Below are 20671 nucleotides of genomic sequence, written 5' to 3' on the forward strand. Positions count from 1 at the left end.
AGGAGGCTGCCAGACACACACTGGCAATGGAAGAGATCGCTGCTATAACCACAGTACAGCCTCTCTGCCAGAAAATGGCCAAGATCATATTTCTCAACTAGCTCTGCCTCCAAAAACAAGCCCTTATCCCAGGTGGCTTCAGCTGTCGGGCCTTTACCCTCTTGTGTCCCTGGAAGCAAAGCAAGCATCCTTTGAGAGCACAAAAGCAAGACGCTGGAAACTCCACGCTGCAGAGGGGATTTCTCAGAAGCGTTTATTTCACTGCTGACACTGGGGCTGCAGGAGGCAACTGCTCACTGAGCTGCCCTTTGCTGCAGAAACGTCACTCCCCTCAATCACAACAATCCACATATAGTTGGTGCCTGCTCACCTTTTGGCACCTACATGACACAGACCTACATCACTGGGATATTCACCTGTTAGTGACACCACTTAAAAAGATTAAAAATAACAATAATGATAATAATAAAGCATTCTACATAGTAACACTTGGAGGCGTCATGCAGAAACCAGAGAGTTTTAGACTACATGGCAGATCAGATTTGCTACGCTTTTGGTGGATGAACACTAACTGCTCCCCTGCCAGCCCAACATGGTGCCAAGCTGGGGAGTCCTCCCAGACAGGACAACAGCTCTTTGTTTCCTACCCTGTGGCAGGAAACATTTCCAGGTCACAGTTTATATTTCCAGAACTACACAAGATTATGTGCTTGCAAAAGGTGCTGAGGAGTCTTGAAACTTCCTTCTGTGACACTGCCTGCTTCCTACCAAACAGCAGGCACGTGAGTGCAGAAGAGTGCCTGAGCTGTGGGGTTTCTTTTTTCTTTTTTTCTTTAAATAAAAACAAAAGCTGACTGGTAAAACATTATTCTTAGCACAGGTGGACCAAAACAATATTTTTTTTTTTAAAAAAAAAATCACATTACACTGGAAATATATAGATTGGCCCATAAGAAAGAAGCTATATACTATTGCCCCATAATGAATTTTTCTTCACCTACAGTTTCAACTTCCCAAGTGAGGTAGGGAGAGGGTGACCACAGCAAAAAAAAAAAAAAAAGGTGGTGTTTCCAATGGATTCCACTATTTTATCCTTTTGAATCCTTCATGTAAAGTTAAAGTGTTCTTGAAGGAAACACTACCTTTTCTTCACAACAACATTCAGAGTTTTGGTTTTTTGGTTGTTTTGGGTGAGGGAAAGAGGGAGAAAGAAAACAAGCATCCCAGAGATGAAATGCTGGCAGTTTTGATACATTTTGTAAGGAAAGCACAGTTATAAAAAGGAAGGAAATAATGTAGTGAATCTGCAGATAGAAGGGAAAAACACAGAGTGCTAACATAGTCTGCGCTGTGCCCACTCCAACAGCATTGAATTACACACCCTGTTCAAATGGAAACATACCGTCATACACAGCTGTCTGGAGAGGGAAAGTGGACACTTACAAACCTGTAGTTTAATTTTGTAGGAATCAGCAATATAGAAGCCTTTCATTGCCCCTCCTAGTACTAGACAGAATGTATCTTAAGGCATAATTAAACATCCATTTCTTCCTAAAGCAATTTAAAGTGTAACAAGCCAAGATGTCAGACACAGAAAACAACTCAACAATAGCTGTTCTGACAGAAGTGAAAGCTATTATATGTACAGTGCAGTATTTGCCATCAAACAGAGGAGTTTTCTCTTAAAAAAAAAACAAAAAACTGCAGACCCAGATTCTAAAAAAGCAAACATTGCCAACACAAGGAATGTTCATTAGAGTCCAGTTCCCACTAGAGCTACTCAACAGGAGGACGTACAATGTGATTATGCTAAACTGCACTGACTTAGAGCTCCCAGAGTGCGCCCCCGGGTAGGGGGGCGGGGGCGTGGGAGGCCAAACTCTGCAGTAGCCAGTGCAAACTGCCTCAGAGGAAAAGCCTGTAGTCAACAAGCCTTTACACCTATTGTTAGGCTTCACAAAGAGATGTAGTAGTCAGGCGTCACCTAACAATTTCAGGACAGTCCCGTATAGGTGATGGTCCTGTGTGGATTCTAATGCACATCCCCCATGAACAGTGTCCTGCACACATACACCTGCCAGGCTACCGGCTTTCCCTCTTCCGTGACTGCAACCGGCTCACAGCCACCAGAATCTCACATAAACGATCAACATGATAAAAAACACAGCTACGGCCGCAAGCTTGGCGTAAGTGGAACGCATGTTCAGATACTTCGCATCCTGGCGGTACTTCTTGGACAAACTGGACAAGTTGTTGGCCTTGGAATCAAGAGCTGTTAAAGGGAAAGGCGAGCAAAGTTAATCAAGATCGACCCAACCAGGTGTTCCCCAAATGTTACATTAACTGTACAAGTTTCTCTGGAGCAGCTGGAAGCGCAGCAGTTTCACATGGCAGCTTGGCCTGTGCCCATCTGCAGTGCTCTAGTGCTTGTCCTGCTGGGATGAAAGCCACCCATGCCAGTGAGATGCTGGTCTCGCCCAAAAGAAGCACCAGCACCTGCCAGGTGCTTCAGGATGCAACCCACCCAACCAAAACACCTACTGAGTCCATCGCTTTTCTCAGGAAGCTCAGGGATGAGCAAGCCCTTCCCTCCAGTACGCTCCACCCACAAAGCCGACCGAGGGGACAAGGAACCCTATGCCAAACACCAGCCATTCCCTGTACCTGAAAGTGCCTCTCCTCGCTGTAAGACTTCCTCGATGTTGGCCACCATAATCCTCTGAACATCTTGCAGCTCTGTGTTGATGGAGCCCAGGTTCCTCCTCGCGCGGCTATCAATGTAGAGCTTCTTGGTTTTCTGGATGTAGGTGTCTGGAACAAGAGGGGGCTATCAGAGGGAATCCCACCTAACACAGAGCAGCCTGGCTGCTGGAGGAGTGGGAGTATTGCTGAGACAGCCAGCAGACTACACGCAAATATATTCACTGGAGCAAGGACAAGAGACTTAAAGCAGGAAATCTGAATCAAAGGACATTTACTTTTTCCCCACCACTGCCCTATTCTCTTGCTCAAAACACCCATTTCCCTAGGGCCAAGAAGAGGTTGAACTGTCAATTCCACAGACCAGGCCGGAGAGGATCCTGTGGCTGCGGCTCCCCCCCAGTTACAAGTTTCCTAGCTAGCCACAGCAAGAGGAACCTCACCAAATTCAATGAAGGAATAGGGCCTGGAGACCGTCGGCACCTTCTTGCCATGCTGCTCATCAAACTCTGAATGCAAGTCTTCCAGATACGCAAAGGCCAGTTTCTTGGGGAATGCAGCTTCACACAGGACCAGGTAACAAACACCTTTCTCAATGATGTAGCTAAAAGAACAGCAGAAAAGAGCATTAATCTCTTAGTCCTGAACCTACCCCATCAAACACCACCCTGCATACCTTTATTCCTATGAGGCAATGAAAACTGGGTACAGGGACTTCAAGTCTGCTGTGTCTGGTAAACCCTCTGACAAAGTGATGGCTTATTTTTCTTTACCTAGAAGAAATTTTCTCGTAGCCTCAGACCCTATACCCATGCCAACAGCCCTGAACTATGACTTCACTAGGACAAAAGTTGGCCTGTGAATATCATTAGCTTACCAAAATACCAGCAACAAAATGATTATAATTTTGGAGTAAAAAAATGAGAGGACATCCTCCCTCCCTCCTGCAGTCAGGAATAGGGGAGCACAACAAGTCTGCCAGCAGAATAGAGGGGAAGGTGGCCAGCACAGCTCTAAGACAACGCAGCACAGCCAAGAACCTGAGGCCCACAAAAAGAAAGCTCTGCCCTGAGATTAGGGGATGCAGAAGAATTTGGTCTCAGCATGCTAAAAAGCCAGTTGGTGACTGCCACCTCCTGCTTTCCATTTTGGAGGGCTGGGTACCCCCTTCCCCTCCAACAGCAGCCTGTTGGTGGGGTGTCTCACTACCCACACACGACCTCAAAGGCACCTGGGGAATAATATTAGTGCTAGACAGGTTCTGGTGACCTCCCCTGCAGGACTGCCATAGGTGAGCATGGCTGTGCTACTAGTTCTTTGCCTGCAATGTTAGGAGCTCCAAAACCTGCGCTGAAGCACGCTGCTGTGTAATGCTCTTTGGTTTGTCCTGCAGCTGAATGTGAAGGGCTGCTCTTCTCCTCCCACCACCCCCATCCTCATCTAATTCTTACTGGTCCACAGAGGTTAGTGCTGACCTTGTTTCAGTGTGAGCCCCAGTGCCTCCATCAGCACTGGGACTAGGGGCTTTTCATTACAATTCAGCTAAAAAGCCTACTGAAATAAGGGATAAGATAGAACCAACCTTGTGATTATTTAAGCTTTGCTACAATGCCTACAAAGTCCGCTGATTCCCAGCTGTGTTTGCCTCCTTATTTAAGCCAACAGAAAAAAAAAGGCAACACTATTTCCACTGAAACCAAGAGAGTGGAGATGGTACATAGCCCTGCATACACTTTTGAATGTTTATCGGTATTATTCAGGGTGTATGTTACCTTCCTTTGACTTTCTGCATAATGCCATTATGTAGCAGTCTAGTTAGCATGAAGATTAACAGCGTATTAAAGAATTGACCCAGTTCCGAGTGCACTGTAGTTAAATAAGTAGCTTAAAATTTTGTTAATAGGCACATCAGGCTTACAAAACTATTTCCTCCCCCTCCCCACTGTTTTTCCAGATACTCAGCAGGTCCATTTCTCCTGCCCCTATATGCTCTGTGTGCAAATACTGCCAGCCTTCAAGCAACAACTCATCCACCTCAACCAGAAGACAGAAACTCCAATCATTGTAATCCATTCCACAAGCACGTCCCCATGAGCCCATACTTTTATTCCTTTTTACGTCCCTCAGCTTGGGCAGCATCAGCGTGTAAGACTAATCCTACAGTATATCATGCCTTTGTTCTTCCCTTTACCCTTGGAGACCTGCTTGACAGCCTGGAGTTGCCACAAATCATCACCTGGAGCTTGATTTAGTCACTGTCATGAACAGCAAGACCTGAGAAAAATCTTTTGAGATAAGAGAAACTTGTATCAGATAGAAACTTGTATCTGATAGTACTGCCTCAGAGCCAGAGCAGCACCTCCAAGATGAGAGCAGCCTGAGGAGCATGTCCCGCTGGTACGGCCCTGTTATCTCTGCTCAGGCCAGCAGGTCCTGCCTGGAGCTCTTCAGCTGTATCTCCCACCTGCTCTTCCCACGATGTGACATGAGACATGTTGGATTTAAAGTTGACCTGTCAGCATCACAGAGAGCAAGCACACCCCATCCTGTCCCAGATCCAGACAATTTGTCAGCCGCAGTTCAACCTCAGAGCAGAGTTCCGACACAGCTGGGCTTCTCAGTTTCACGCTATGTGTGTGCCTCCAAGCATCAGCGCAGCACCCAGTTGCCGTCTGCTCTGCACTGTACACACACAAGGGACAGGCAATGCTACCTGCCACTGCTACCTTCTGTACTCCAGATTTCTGCGCACCAACTACAGCCAGTAAGTTTCTTACGATTACCTTGAACGTTTTCAGAGAAAAAAGCTTTACCCTGGTAACAGTAGCAAAGGCCAAGGGTTGTTTTCAACATGACAGGTATGAGCTACTTCAGCCATTCAACAGCCAAAGGTCACCTGCTGACTGACAGCACAGCAGACTGCATCGCTGCTCCCGTACCTGCACAGCCGCATACGCCAAGTGCTGCAGCTGCAAGGGTGACACAGCTTTTGGTGCCAAAGCCTACACATTACATTTGACAGAAATCACCTCAGTGGTCATAGTTTAAGCTTCACATTTCAGCAAGACTAGGCTCTTCTCTGAATTGATCAAGCTAAAAACGTTCAATACCACCTCAGCAAGTTCAGCAATACCCTTAGCAACACTTCTAATTCCTGCACCACAAAGTGCTCTACCCTGGTTTGTGCTGCCCTCAGCAGTCAGAGCTCTGATTTGACAGAAAAAAAAATGGTGTGCTGCATTAATGAACAGCATGGTCATCAGTCACCACTACTTTACACTAAATCTCAAACTCCCCTGTTTCCTCCCTTTCCTGTACCATTATCACACATTTCATAACATTTTTTGATTGGAAAGTATTCTTTTCATGCAAGCCCTTGCCTTAATTTTCCACCTTACAGGAGGCAGCCGTTGAGTGCTTTGCAGCAGCAGCTGTCAATTGCCTGTGGAACCTGTTCAGGGAACTCAACACAGAAGGAGGAACCCTCCTTTCCCTGCCTACCTGCCAGCCAGGTGCCCTGGCTGTTTCTTTAACAGCTGTGTCAAAATATGAGCTTGCCCAAGCCCTCCCACCTCGTCAGTGGTGACATTACAGGCACTGTTAAGAGGCTTGGATTTCCTGGGCATTGCAAGCGGCACAGCCTTCCCAGACATCTCTGCTCATGTCATGGAAGCAACACAGCAAAGGACTTACTAGGATCCATACAGGCTCTTTCCCAAGGCTTCACTGAGAGTCAGAGCTACACCCATGCAGTGTCACGGCAACATTTAAAGTGAGGGATTTTTTAAATTACAGAGTTTTAACTACTAAAAAGAAGACTATGCAGAGCAGCACTTTGCAGTTAACTCTGACAACCACACCCAAACCCGACAGGAGATAGGATGGCCAGTCTATTTAAATCAGGGCCATCCTCAGACCACTATGAATCCCTATCAAAGGCAACCAGAAGCCAAGAGAGAAGACATCAAAAAAAATCTTGTTGCAGTCATCATATGTAAGCCAAGCACAAGAAAAGCTGCTCTGAAAACCTCATGGCTTTTGCCAAAGACTGCCCTTACAAAAAACTCCCGTTCCTGTCTTTTCATGTCGCTGAATCTCTGAAGAAAGGGACAGGGCAGGACAATTGCTCAAGGGCCCTTGTTATAGAAACAGAGACCTAAAGGCAATCTTGCCTTGCATCCAAACTGCATCTCCCGCTCACCCACCCATAAACACGCACCTGGTCACAAGGGCTTGGGAACCTAGAGGAAACTCGCTGCTGGCAGCATGGCAGAAGCGGTGCCAAGTGCGGGAAATCTTGGTCCATTGCTGGCAAATCTGCACAACTGTGCCTCAGCAATCTCACGTGGCAGCTGATCACAGAGACTTCTAACAATTATTTCTGCTAATAGCATAGTTCTGATTCTTGACAAGATCTTGGGCTTGATTAAGTTCTCAAGTATTATCCTGTTAGGTAATTACATGTCATGTAAAGAAGCATTTACTTTCTCAAACATAAGTATGCTCTCCTGCCTTTCATTGACTGTCAGTCCTTCCTCCATTTACTTGCCTTTCCAGTTCCCTTGCTATTCATTAGGGATGACAGATGTCTGACCTGCACGCTCTGTAAATTTTCATTATTTTATATTCATGTTCCCTTGTTAATGTACTACTGTAGAAAGACAGAAGTGCTTTTAAGTTGACAGTTTCCAAACAATTTAGGAAATGAATTAAACACATCCAATGCATTTAGCAACAATAAAACTGAATCTACAAGTTGAAAGAAAAAAGTTTATCAGATATTAAGGAAATAGTAAGAAAGAAATAAATCAAAGATGTTCCATGTGCTTTTAACACACTGAAAGCTACACTCCCACGGGATACACAGACGAAAGTCTTGCGCAAGAGAAGCTCATGGGGCACTGCTAAGACTGTTTTTACCAAAGACATCTCTTTCTAAAGACAAAACAAGACACGTAAGGTACAGAAGATGCACTGTAGGTACCTTAGAGGGTGCAAACAAACAGAAAAACCTTAAAGAGAACAGAATACACATTGTCTTCAGCAAAGACAGAACTGTGAAGCTGGCTGAGAAACAAGTGCTGGACAGCAGGGCCAAGAAATAACTCACACACTCTCCCCTTCAAGCAGCTATTGTACACTTCAGCTGGCGGGACAGACAGTTGAATAACTCGCCATCTCTCGGGCAGCGCAAGCTCTCACAAACCCTCACCCTGAGCCAGAATTGCCATCACAAGCCAGTTCCCCCATCATGCCCAGAGGTACTCACTGGAAAGCCATGGCTCCTGCCTCGAGAGTACACCTCGTGGGGGACTGCTCGTTCAGCTTGCGGAACAGCTGCTTCGCTTGGCTCTGGTACTGCTGCAGATCGCGGCCCGACTGAGAAGGGAGGACAGACTGTTGGGGGCGGCTGCCACCGGAGACGTACCGCCCGCCCGCAGGCGGGGAGGCTCCGGGGGGTCCCGAGCTCAGCCCGAGGGGGAGCGATAGCCCCACAGCGCAGAAGCGGCTCGCCGCCTCCCACCCGCGACCACCGGGCGGGACACGCTTGGGCAAGAGCGGCCCGGCACGCGAGCAGGGGCTGCGAGGGTCCGGCTAGGCCGCCCCCGCCCGCTCCTCCCGAACACAGCGGGCCGGACCCCCCGCCCGCGCCCCCCGCCCCTGCGCCGCCCCACCTGCTCGTCCTCCTGCATGGAGGCGGCCAGGGGGAGCCCGTCCGCCACGCGGGCGATCATCGTGAGCAGCACCATCTCCGCGGCCGGCCCGCCGCCGCTCAGCCCCGCGCCCGCCGCCTGCCCCTGCCACGGAGCCAGCCGGAAGCTGCCACTGCAACATCCGGTCCACCGCCGACACCGCCCGCACAGGCGCTTCCGGCCGCGCTACGGGGAAACCGCCCGGGCGGCAACAGGGCCCCGCCGCTAGGGGGCCCCGGCTGGGGGCCGGAGGGCTGCCGGGAACCAGGCACAGGCACGCTGCCATCCTGGCCACGCCCCCTCCGCAGCACCACGCCCCCTCCCCACTGGAGCCCCGCCCCCTCGGAAAACCACGCCCGCACTCTAAAGCCACGCCCCCATCCCCTCCCTAACCAATGGCTCCGCCCCATCGAGAGACCCTCCCTGGAGGCACTTGAGGCCCGCCCCTCGGAGCCCCGCCCCCCCGCACGTGACACTCCCCCCGCCGGGGCGGGGCGGTGGCGCAGGCGGCAGCGGCGGCGGCCCGGTGGGCGCGCGCCAGGCCGGCAGCCATGGCGGCGGCGGCAGAACGGAGCCGCCTCAGCTTCCCGGGCGGTGCCGGGGCCCTGGGGCGGCCCGTGCCTATGAACCTCTTCGCCACTTGGGAGATCGACGGCTCCAGCCCTAGCTGCGTCCCCAGGTAACGGCGGGCGGACCACTCCCCTCCAGCGGGCAGCCCCCGGCGCATCGCCGCTGGATGCGGGCCTCCGGCGGTGGGAGACCCCCGCCCAGCCGCGAGGCCTCGGGGGCTGCCCTCTCGATCCCGCTTTCCCCTACAGCTTTGCGGTCCTTCCCTCAGTATGAGGGTCCATTCCCTCCGCTTTCGGGTGTCCCACCCTTCCCCGTTACACAGCGGTGGGCAGGATTCCCCCGACCCCTCCGGGGGGCTCTGGGGTGGGGAGGGTGCAGGGACCCTCCAGCCCTAAAAAAGGAGGGCGGGGAGCTTAAGCTGCTGTCCTCTGTCAGCCCTGCGAGGGAGTCACCTCACGGTGGGAGAGTGCCGCCCCTCCCCAAAATAACCTGGTGGGAGGGGGTGTCGGCGGTCGGGTTTGGGGGCCCTTCCCGGCCCGGGTTGTGCCCCCCGAGCCCCCCCGTTCCCTGTGGGCTGTCGCGTTAACGTGCCTTGGCCTGGTAAATGCCCCGCTCCCGGCTGCCCGGGTGGGCACCGGTTTCTCTCCAGCTGGCGTTTCACCCGCTCCCAGGCTCGAATCTTTCCCCGCCTCTGGTGTGCATTTGGGTGCCTATAAACGCGCGGGTGAGATCCCTGCCTGTGCTTTTTTTAGCCCACATGGGAGGGATCCCTTTTAATTTTTATAAAATTTGTGCTTTTCAAGTCTGGCTTTAACAGAACGCCTCTGAGGATTTAAACGTGCTGAAGATGAATCTTTGAAGAGCTCCTCTTTCTCTTTTCTTTTTAATGGGAATGCAGCAAGTGAGCAAAAAGGGAACAGAGCCATCGGGCTGACCTCACAGGAATGTAACCCCCCCAAATCCCTCAGTCTTCTGCGCCATCCAGATAGCAGGTTGGACTTGATGGCCATGCCCCTGTCTTGTAGGGCTAGCGGCTTGCTGTGGGGCTAGTAACTATCTTAGCTTACACGTTACCCACAGTCGTAGGGCTTTGACGTTGTGGGCAGGAAGATAGTGTGGGGCAGAGGAGAACCCGAGTCCTGCAGTTGCAGATGGTCTTATCTGTGCTGAGAGTGCTTTGGAGTTGTGTCGGGCAGCGACTTTTTCCACTTGTGTGTTGCTTAGCCTTCCTTCTCCACAGCGGGAGGTCTTGGAAGGGGACTAGCACCGAGGGGAATGTGCCCCTCTTCAAGGAAACCTTTTGCTGGGGAAGGAGTTGCCTTCATGGGAGAAGCTGGAGGGCGGTTGGTGCACTTGGAATTTTTGCAGCAGGTTCCAGTGCAATTCACATTGACCCTGGTGGTGTACAGAGGGCACGGAGGCCCCTCTTGTAACGCTGTTTTGAAAACTGTTCTCTCCATTGCACCCTTGACTACAGGAGGGCAGTTGGGTTCCCATCTCATCCAACCTGGTAACAGTGGCTGTTAAACTGAAATAAAAAAACAAACGTCCATCGCTGTCAAGGACTTTTAGTTCTGCATTACCATTTGTGCTGATAGTTGCAGATCTGAAAATGTGCTCACAACTAGCTTGCTCGTTTGCAGATCTGTAGATGACCAGAAAATGCAGTGTAAGGACACTGGCCCTGCCTTGATGTGGTAAGGGATGGGGTGCATCTGCACAGGACTTGGCATTTAGGCTGGGGCCTGGGTGCTTGAACTGTGGTGGGCAGCAGATTGCAGGCAGCTGGTCGAGGTGCCTGCAGGAATCTGGTGATGCAAAAGACACATGGGTATCTGGGCAGGTGGGGCAGAACTGGGGCTTGAAGAGGGAAGTTTTGGAATTACTGAAGCAAGGGATGGTGAAAGCACTGATTGCATGCCGTGGGGCCTGAGGCATCGATGGGAGAACTGGGGCAATTGGGACCTTCTAGGAACATAAGCTTTTGTACGAGGGAGTTTGTGTGTAGCAGTGGGTCCCTCTGGTTTCAGCCCTGTTGTTGCTGTCGCCTTTGCTTGCCGTTCCTGGCTGCCCTTTTCTCGTAGAGCCGGGGTGGGGAATAAGCAGACATGCAGCTGCCGCATCTGCTGCTGCTGACCAAATTAGCAGGTCTTGCCAGAGCCCCCCTGGACGCAGGCTGCCCCACGTGGGCTGGGCAAGCGTGCCGGGGCTGCGCATGGGGTGCAGCGTATGGCAGACCTGCAGCTGTAGCTGTGGCTGCCAAGTGTTTTTACTTAATTTGAAGTGAAGTCAGGAGCAGCCGAGGTTGCGGCTTCTGCAGCGGTGTTAGCCCGCTAGCACGGTGAGGTGTGTGCTATGCTGCATGTGCTGGGCAAACACTGAATTCTGTAGCAGCAGTGGGGGGGGGATGGGGGGCAGAGCCTGGACGCTCAGTTCTGTTTCTAATCATTTAACATCGTGTCTTGTGACTGGGTCAATGTTTTGCATTTCATTACAGGCTCTGCCACAAACCTCTGTCAGAGAACGCAGGAGTTTGAAAACCTTTAAGTCATACTACTGCTTCTGTATTTTAAGTTATTGTAACGATTTTTCCTGTGGCACAGCAGCATTTAAGATTCTTTGTGTTAAAGCGAGAGAGACTGCGATGAAAAGTGTTCTGTGGGGAAAACAATATTCAAAACGAGCTTGTTGTTCAAGCAGAGATCTGTTGGGACATGAAAGGAGGATGTGGAGGAGAGTGGGCCATGGTGTGTGGTCGAGTACTGTCGAACTGTCTTGGGCTCTCCTGAGGTTTCCACAAGTTCCCCTTGGGGTTTCTGTTGAACAGGACAGGCCTTCCTAGTTGAGAAGGCTTGAACTTGGCAGAAAGGCAGAGGATTCATGGAAAAGGGGCATGTGTTTGGGGAAGGAGTGTTGTTTCCTTCCCTTTTCTCTTTGGTACAATAAATCTTACCCCGTTTCTAAGCTGTTTCTGCTGCAGTGAGCTGGAGCAGGAGGGGCTGGGTGGAAGCGGTGCCTGGAGCGGGCTGTGCCTGCATTGCCCCGTGTTGTGTGGGTGGGTGTTGAGGTGGAGGGCCTCATGCGGAGGTGGTCTGTGCTTCCCAGATGATGGCTGAGAACTGGGCTGTGGGAGGGAGATCCCTAAAGCACTGCTCTTCCACACAACTCTTCTTTGGCGGGTGATTTACTGAGAGCCCGTTTGGCTTGGGTGGGGTGTCAGTAAAATCTGGAAGGCTGCCTTGGTGCGTCCGTGGAGTTTCCTTGTGTGACAAGGCTGTGTCTAAACTTAGGAAGAATAATAGTGAGGAGTCATAGCCTTGTTCTGCCATTGTGTGTTTTGAGTGAAACACAAGGTTCGGTGGTGTTCTGCACTGGTGCTGGTTTCCCTTTCTCTTCTGCCATTTGCAGAAATGATTGTCTGATTCCTTTCTTCAGCACATGTAGCTCCTGAGGGTTTTGACCATAGTCCTGAAATGCAAGTACTTTCTTTTAGTCATCCCAGAAACGTGACTCAAACTGTCTCACTATCTGGGTGTAACCGCTACATACCAGAAGGGAGAGATGCCTACCTTTTTCTGCTGTTTCTTCTGTGCATTGAAATGTTTTCCTTTGAGGAACGTTACATTACATAAAGTTCTCCCTACCACCTGTAAAAACTGAGAGTGACCTTTCTGCTGCATGTCTGTGAGAGAATCAACACTTTTTCCCTCAGTTTCCTCACACTGAAAAGTAAGAATTATTCTGTGGATTATTTTTTTTTCTTCTTTCCAATCTCTTGATGAAGCTGTGGGTCTGAATGGCAGGATGTAGTGTCATCCCATCCTGAAGGAGCCTCATGAGGAGGCAGCACCATGGGGAGGCTGTCTAGAGAAAGAGAGGTTTTGGGGGCAAAGTTTTGTTGGAAGGGGGTCTGCTGGAGCAAGAGAACGTGAGAGTCAGTGCTCCCATTCAGAATGGGTTTCATTCTACGCTACTGCCTTGTCACATCCTTGAAAAAGTTCCTGCAAAGCTTTGAACTGTAAAGTGGAGTGTATTCAGAGCAAACCGTGTATGGGGTGGGAGTGGGCCTGGTGTCCCATGGAGATACAAAGGAAGCCTGTGGAATAGACCAAGGAAAAGACAGTGCTGGGGATCTGAGGTTGTTTACTGGGCACTGCCTGAGTATTGCATGTGTTGGCTTGCCTCTGTAGCCTGCCTGCTGGTTGAGGAAACATGAAGGGAGTCCACACACATCCCCTGGACTTGAACAGGAGGTTGCTGGTGCAGGGATGTTACTGCTCAGCGTGCTGTGGGATGGCCTTGAAGCATGTGAACTTTCACACCAGCCCTGGTGCGGACATCCCCAGGGGCAGTGGGAACTCATTGGAGTGAGGCTGTGGGTTCACAGCAGCCAAGTGGATCCTAACAGTTTGCCCATGCCCCAGGGCTCCTCTCCCTGTGCCAGCTCCTATCTTCTTCCTCTGATGTATCTTGCTGCCTGTCAGTTAATGAGTTGCAGTGGTTTGCAAAGAGGTCTGCGACCACGTAAAGGTAATGGCATGGGTGTGTGATTAGGGGGGATGCAGTGAGGTCTGCTGGGGCATGGAGCCACTGCAGCAATCTGCATGTTTGCACCTCTGTGTGGTGTTAATTCCCTTTCCCAGACTCCGGCTGAGGGGGTTGTGACCTGCGTCAAGTCCACGGCTGGCTGTTCTCTGTGAGAGTTTGCTGCAGATGTGCTTGGAAGGGAGAGCCTTTGCCCCTTGGTATGAAGGATGTGTGCCTACGCTGGGGACGGGAACTTCTCTGGGCCAGTGAGAGCGTGTCCTGGCCTGGCTTCAGCAATGGCAACTATGTGCCATATCGGCAGAAAGGTAGACAGATTGCTAGAATAATAATTATGATCAGGTGATGCTACATAATTAAAAATGCTGATTAATTCAAATAGGGGGAGATGTTAACTTAAATGTATCTTCACCTCCTGATCTACTGGTATGCTATCATTTAGGAGAGAACTCTTGTTTGTTAGGATAACTGCTGGCACGTTCATTGGGAGCTGACTGTAGATTTTCAGTACATTTGGAACTAGAAAAATGTCTAATTACTCAGATGACTAGGTACGTTTCAGAAGTGCTTATTTGGAGGCTTTGTTTTGACTTTGAATAGCATGGAATGCCTAACATTTTACCACTGAAGGAAATTGAATACAAATGAGTGCACAGGACAGGCTTTAAAAAAAACCCCACCATTAAGGTGTTGTTGAACATTTGAGATGCATGAAGGAAAGCATCCACAAATGAGCGATGGAGGTGAAATGCTTGGAGTAAAGTGCAGTGGCTTAAACCAACCCCTTTATTCTTAGAGCCAGGAGATCCTGTTTCTCCTCCTTAGTTTTGTGGAAGAGATCAAGACTGAAATGACATTATTTTCGGCAAGATCAGATGATCCCTTAGTGCTCCCCATGTAAATCCTATTGCAGCAGTTACTAAGTTTGTCACTTTGTATGATACTATTGAATGTAATTTGGACTCTTGTATTCAGTGGAAAAAATGTTCTGTCTAGAAGCCGAGTGGTTTGTTGGGATCAAACATCCAGTTAGACCTATTATATCTTTTACATCATGTAAGCTTCACCTTACAGTTGATGTAAGGTGAAGCTTGTGCGTGTCAAGAACAGTTCTGCAAAAGTCTTAAAATCTCAAAGTTGCTAGCAAAAGGATATTGGATGGGATTGTACATGGTGTTCATCTGGATGTTTTGCACTTGCCCGTTGCAGAAGGGCGCTGCTTCCTTGCCTTCCAGGAAGGAAGGAAAGGGCTGCTCTTCCGAAGGGCCTCCTTGCCTTCCACCGAGTGAAGGTGCCCAAGGGACCTTCTCCTCGTGTTCCCTGGCAGTCTGGCCTGTGCTCTGGCAGCCCTGCATGGCCAGAGGCAACCTGCAGCTTGCTTGTCCAGGAAATAAAAGCTCTATCGAATGGAGCCATTGATACTCCACCTTTCGTCAGCTCTGAGCAGGCAGGTGATTTCTGTGGCAAGCTTGTGGCTGTATCAAATTAGCTATGAAATGATTTGCATAATAGATTAATCAACCAGCAACAAAACATCCCTCTTTACTGCCAAGAAAAGAAAAGCAACAACTCAGCTGTTACAAGAGGCCATTATGTTCCTTGCAACCCTTAATCTTTCTTTTTCCAAGAGCACTTCATGTTTTGGCCTTGCGCAGGAAGCTGGCCTGCTCGCTGGCTTTATTTGCGTCACATCTTGGCAGCTTTTTCTCATTCTTTTGGGCCAAATTTTGCCACCGTTATGGTGACCTTTTCGGGAGGGTGTTTCCTATGGAATTGGTGGCTGGCTGCCAAACGACTCCTTATTGCCAGGTCCTCCATTAGCCTTCGCCTTTCCATTAACTTATTAAGAGAGTGAAATTCCTCTGGGCCCCTTGTGCTCCTTCAGAACTGCCCCATTTCTGCGGGAAGTTGGGGAGCAGGGAGGCTCAGAGAGCATGTAACTGTGAGCGGGCAGGAACTGGATACTGTATTTTCTTTTTCCTGTGCTTCTACCTCCCTGTCATCCAGCCAGATGAATTTCCTAAGCTGTATGGTTCTCCTGTGGCTCCAGATGTGACAGATGTGTGTCTTTGCTTGGTCGAAGAGTGCCACCTCCCAAACAGTGCTGGGGAGTGTTAGCCTGGATGGATCCTAATGTGCAGATTATAAGAGGCTTAACTGCCTAATTGAATGTGATAGCGTGAAGCTCCTCTCATGGTGAGGTTTAATTGGATTATGGTACTGTACAGCAACGTGGAGGCTTGCAGGGCGTGCAGCCAGCTGCACAAGGAGAGAGTAGATCCTGGCTAATCACTCGTTTGTTTAAAACAATGAATTGCCTAGACGGCTCTGATGGGTATGCTGCAGCCAGTAGCTCTGGAGCAGGGATTCCTCAAAAATGAGGGTGGCTGGTGATTACTGCACATGTAGGCCCTGTCCTTGGATCAGTGCAACTGTAGTAGAGGGTCTGCAGGTCTGCCTGGTGAGCCCGAGTCTGGGGGAAGGAGGAGGAGATGAGCTCCATGTGTTTGGAAAAGTAGGTGCATGGGCTCTCTGGTTGCATGCTGGAGTCCGGAACCCGTTTCCTCCCCTAGAACCGCTTCAGCCTTTCCTGCAGCGCTTTGCATGGCTGTCACTTGGTATGAGCTGTGCCTTACTTCTGAGACAGCCCGACTGTTTCTTTTCATCTGGCAGCTGCAAGTCTGCAGGGCAGTCTGGCTTCCAGTGCTGTTTCTTGCAGGGCTATAACTGTTCTTGATCAGGAGCTCAAGTGCCGGTGTTGGACCTCCCCTGCTCCAGTGGGAAAGCATTGTAATTTTTAAAGTGTGTAGCAAAAATAAAGATCAGAGCAGCTTGCGTGCTGTGAGGTTTGCTTTGTGGAGGCTTTCATGCATGTAAACTAGAGCTGAGGTCTGCAAGCCAGAAAGGGTGCTGCTGTTTGCCTGGCTTGGGGTGGTGCATGGCGCCTGCTGCACCTTTGCAGCACCTGTATTTTGGGTGCAGCTCCTGCAGGCTGGGTGGAAGTTGCTGTCTGCCTGACCTGCCAAGTGGCCGTTCCTGGGGGAGATTTTGCACTGAAAACTGAAACTGAGTGTTTGTTTTACTGATATTTCAAAAGAGTTTGAAATCTGCATGGTTGCTCAGATCTTATTTCAGAAGAGTTGTCAAGGAAAATAGCATTTGTTCTCCTGTAAGCAGGCAGATTAGCATAAAATATCAACTTTGATGTTGTGCACAGTGTGTGCTGTGCGGTCTCTGTACTGGTTTGGAGAGCTAACTGTTTGTCTCGGATGTTTGAACGTGTTGGGAAATGCCCCCAAGGACAGTGTGTGTCATTTGGGTGTCATTTGGGCAGGGAAGAGCACCCGGACACTAGGCAGTTTTGATCAAAAATCGCCCTGTTTCCCGCAGTGATTCATCCGAATTGTACTAAAGTTAAATAAATAAATGTGATCGCTTTGCTGTTGCTGGGAAATGGTAGTTTACCACCTTTTCCCCAGTGCTTTAAGATGTGTGGGACTTTCCCCCTCAAGGTCTTGTTTGGTCGGAAGATAAACCAACTCCCCTCTCTGTCTCATTCACCTTTTTGGCAGTCGGGTGCTCTGGAGCTTGTGGGAGGTTAGTGGAAGGGAGTAGAGAAGAGGGAACACTGTTGTTTAACGAAAACCTGCACAGCTTGCAGGTCCTCCTGGGCCTTGGGGAGGTAGTTTTCTTTCGTTCTAAAAAGGAACAAACATGGCAATCCAGGATGTTTTTTTTTTTCAGTGTGTGTTGCTGGGGCTGGAGAGAAGTGCTGGTTTGAAGATGTGAGGGTGTAAAGGTGGAGGAGGGATCAAGTGCGTGCCTGTGTGCAGGGTGAGGTGAAACATGTTTTCACTGATGAGCAAAGCACTTTGTTTTGCTGCTAAAAATCTCCTGAAGAAAGACACTGTCTCCTTTCATCAGACCCCTTTGCTTTAAGCTTGACTATAAAAATCCTTTCCTGCTCTTTATTTTTCTACAAAGCTACAAAGTGTGAGGGCTGGGAGGTGTTTCTTGCTGCTGGTAAGTAAATATCATGTGCAGGAGAGAGATTTCTAAAGGGGTCTTCACCTCTGCAGGGAGACACATGGAGGGCTGCAAATGGAGACATGGGAAAACCACAGAGTTCCTGACGTGGTTCTGGCCTGTGTTTCAAGGGTTTGTCGTGCAGGGCACTCATTAATGACCAAAATGAGCTGCAGTTTGCACATGTGCCTGTCCAATACATGTTTCTCAACAGGCACTAGGCCAGATCTAGATATAGAGCAGAGAATAACCCCTGTCGAGAGATTCTTAGGAAGCCTTATCTATATATAGTCTATAGAAGTCTGTATCCCCTTTCTGCTGAGAGCACAATCTCCGCCTGGGGAATGTGGTTAATGCAGATAGTCCCCAGCTTCTGAGAACCAGGCAGAGGTCCACAAGTGTCACATCTGCCGTGTCCTGTGTGAGTGGTCCCCAACATGTCCTGGCTCCTGCTGCGGTGGGTTGCAGGGGGAATTCTTTGCCGAGGGACCCAGCTGCGCTGCCCTGTGCCGTGACTGTGCCACTGTGGCAAGCTGGTGACATGCTCCTGCAGTCAGCTAGGCTTATATGCAGGAGCATGCAGCAGCCGTTGGCCAGAGGGGACAACTGCGAAGGCTGAGGCACATTGTTCGTTCAGAACTGATGGTGGCTGCGCCTTCAGAGCACATTGGTCTGTTGGGAGTTCTCTTTAAAGCGGTGAGATTGTAACTTGACAATGACTTATCATGAAGCAGCTATTGTAGGATTTTTAAACCAGTGCAATTCCCTTTCTTGCAGCTGCTTATCAGGGCATACCGTGAGAGGAACCTGCACAGCCATGCTGCTGCTTCTGGATGAGAAACAATTTGCAGTGCTCAGCCCACCTGCTTTGTCCTAATGCAGGGGGGGCGGGGGGAAGGAAGTCTAGTAGGTGGCTTAGATCAGAAGTGGGACCTCACAGTCAAGGTGGACCAGGCTGCCCTTTCACACAGCAGTGTGGTCTCCTATCAGTTTATGTATGGGTGCAGTTTCATGATTAGGATGTCTGAGGCCATTCCCAGCCAAGCCTTCCTTTCCATATATTATGCTACTTTTTCCAACTGGTGCACCACCAGGTCTCACAGCGGTCCTGGAAGCTGCTGAGGGCCAGCTGCAGAGGAGCACAGCCTTCTCTTTACCGCAGAGAGTTTGCTGTCTACCTACTGTTTTTGCAGTGCATCCTGAAACTGGAGAACTGAGAGTCTGGGGGGCTTTGTACCAGCTTAAAATGTCAGTCTGTGAATAGTTTGTGAGGTTCTGTTGGACCTGCTGGAGGCATGGCTTCTCTTTGGATGCATTTGGCTCTGGGATTGTGGGTCTCAGTCTGTGTTTTCAAAAGGGCAGCCCCGTTTTTCACGCTGGAGAGGCTGATACCTCTCTCTTGTCTTTTAGGGAGCTGGTCTGGCAGCGTAACTCTTAACCCTGTTCAGGCAGGAATCTTGACAAGAAGTGCTCTGCCTTTCCTAAGCCCATGAAAGTCGTAGGGCTGTTGGAGGACATCTCCTCGCACATGTTTTTACAAATATAGCAGGATCATTTGAGGTCACTCAGTCTTGAGTTTCTTCAGGGAGAGCACACTTCAGCTGGAGGCTGTGCCAGAGCTAGATTTGACTGCCTCTGGAGGGGCTGCTCTGAAAATGAGTGTCTGTAACGTGGGGTCTAATCTCAAGATAATGCTGCAAACTTTCCAGTTCATCAGATACGTGTGCAGTCTTTATTTCACCTTGTCACACGTGTCCTGATTTCACTGCTGCCTCAATCATGTGAACTCTATGGTTTGTAACGGGGACACGGACATTACCATTCACAGCCCATTTCCCGGCCATGGGGAGCCAGCATCAGTGCTCTTGTATCTTTTTAATGTTCCATCTGTGCAGTGGGTAGTTGTGGATGTAAGACACACGCATTTACCAGTCCCTGCCTGTTACAGCAAAGCTCCAATAGCTCGGTCACTGAAGAACTCTTTCTCAGATGTACGTGGAGCTGTGTGCTCTTCAGGTAAGGTTATAGCCAGCTTTTGCCAGCTCCTTTAAGGCTGATGGGTCTGGTGGTTCTTTGCAACCTACCTGCTTAAGCTGCTGTCTGCCAGCACCTTCTGCCTTGTGCCAGTGCAAGCGCTTGAGAGTTCACATGGTAAAGCAGACCAGGGCAGGATTTGGAGGGTGGAGGTGAGGAGGTGGGTTGGGTTTTAGTTGGACCGGTTCTCTGCTGTGCTTTGCTGTGTGATGGTCCAAATGGTTGTGCAGGCAGAGTGTGGAGATGAGGACAAATCGGGTAGCCCATTTAATCTAGTGCTGCTGCTGCTGTAAAGTCATGAAGTGGAAGCAGTAAGTGATTCTGCGTGCTTCCAGTGCATGCACCACATTTCTAATTTAGCAGACCTTCTCTTTAGGCTGGAGAAATGACTCTTAGTGACTGTGAGAGGAGAAGTCCAGCCCCTTGTTTAGAGGCTTGTGTTTTAGCTGCATGCTGGAAGCCCTGGGTGGTCCAAAGTTTTGTGTGTGTTCTCCAGCTCAGAGCTACGGAGTAGGTCAAGGGGAAGAGATGGTTGGGGTGGAGGTGGTCTTTCCTTCATTTGGGCTATAAGGGGAGCTCTCTGGTGGGAAGGTTTTGGGAGCTAGACTTTTTGCAAGGAGATTGTCAGACAGGCGCTTTCTAACTTGAATAATTGACAGTGTAACCAAAGCTACTGGAGATTGTTGGGGATGTAATTGAATCTTTCACACCGATTCTTATGCAAATTCTAACATGTGCTCCTGGTTTCTAATGGGACACCTACAAATACAACTGGCTTCATTCAGAACTCTGCATCCGTGCACAGGATCTTTAATTGCTAATGACTTTATAGTAAGAGCATGAGTTGCAGAGCTGTATCTGTAACAATTTCTCAGTGCTGCTTTCACCTGTACACGTGAAGTTTCCCCATAGATTTTTACGTAAGTGCCCTCTGGATGTTCTGGCACATGGTTCGATGTGTTTGGTGCTGAAGCTGTCTATTGCCATACTGCTCTGGTTCAGTAACAAAATAAGCTTGAACTGCCTCAGTGCTGTTTTCTTTAATGTGTTGGGACTTGTTGAAAGTAAATTAAATGACCTTGAGTTCTGCAGAAAATAATTTG

The 20671-nt window shown here is 49.7% G+C and overlaps 2 protein-coding genes across 14 annotated transcripts in view; one reads left to right on the forward strand and one right to left on the reverse strand.

The window, feature by feature from the left end:
• Nucleotides 1–228: 228 nt before the first annotated feature.
• SEC22B (SEC22 homolog B, vesicle trafficking protein) lies at nt 229–8531 on the reverse strand. Its single transcript, XM_040610835.1, has 5 exons — nt 8376–8531; nt 7970–8079; nt 3144–3304; nt 2665–2811; nt 229–2272 (listed from the first exon to the last, which is right to left on the reverse strand). Exons 1-5 carry the CDS (start codon nt 8448–8450, stop codon nt 2118–2120), a joined length of 648 nt encoding a protein of 215 aa, XP_040466769.1. The 5' UTR covers nt 8451–8531; the 3' UTR covers nt 229–2117.
• A 344-nt stretch (nt 8532–8875) lies between these two features.
• PACS2 (phosphofurin acidic cluster sorting protein 2) overlaps nt 8876–20671 on the forward strand; it is an 83318-nt gene continuing 71522 nt past the window's right edge. For 8 of the 13 annotated variants that reach the window (XM_040610206.1, XM_040610208.1, XM_040610207.1 and 5 more), the window contains exon 1: nt 8876–9072. In XM_040610206.1, coding sequence (XP_040466140.1) covers nt 8945–9072 — 128 coding nt within the window. In that variant the 5' untranslated portion in view covers nt 8876–8944. Of the gene's footprint in view, nt 9073–9766; nt 9910–13795; nt 13817–20671 lie in introns of those variants that run through there. The other 5 variants (XM_040610213.1, XM_040610214.1, XM_040610216.1 and 2 more) reach the window with 4 other exon arrangements.

The sequence above is a fragment of the Falco naumanni genome, chromosome 11 (assembly GCF_017639655.2).
Source record: "Falco naumanni isolate bFalNau1 chromosome 11, bFalNau1.pat, whole genome shotgun sequence".
Lineage (NCBI taxonomy): Eukaryota > Metazoa > Chordata > Aves > Falconiformes > Falconidae > Falco > Falco naumanni.

Excerpts from the sequence above, each read along its gene's own strand:
- SEC22B (XM_040610835.1), bottom strand. The coding sequence starts at position 8,450 with ATGGTGCTGCTCACGATGATCGCCCGCGTGGCGGACGGGCTCCCCCTG. Across the intron at positions 8,080-8,375 it reads CCATGCAGGAGGACGAGCAG|TCGGGCCGCGATCTGCAGCA; the intron begins GTGGGGCGGCGC and ends CTCCCTTCTCAG. Across the intron at positions 3,305-7,969 it reads GCAGGAGCCATGGCTTTCCA|CTACATCATTGAGAAAGGTG; the intron begins GTGAGTACCTCT and ends CTGTTCTTTTAG.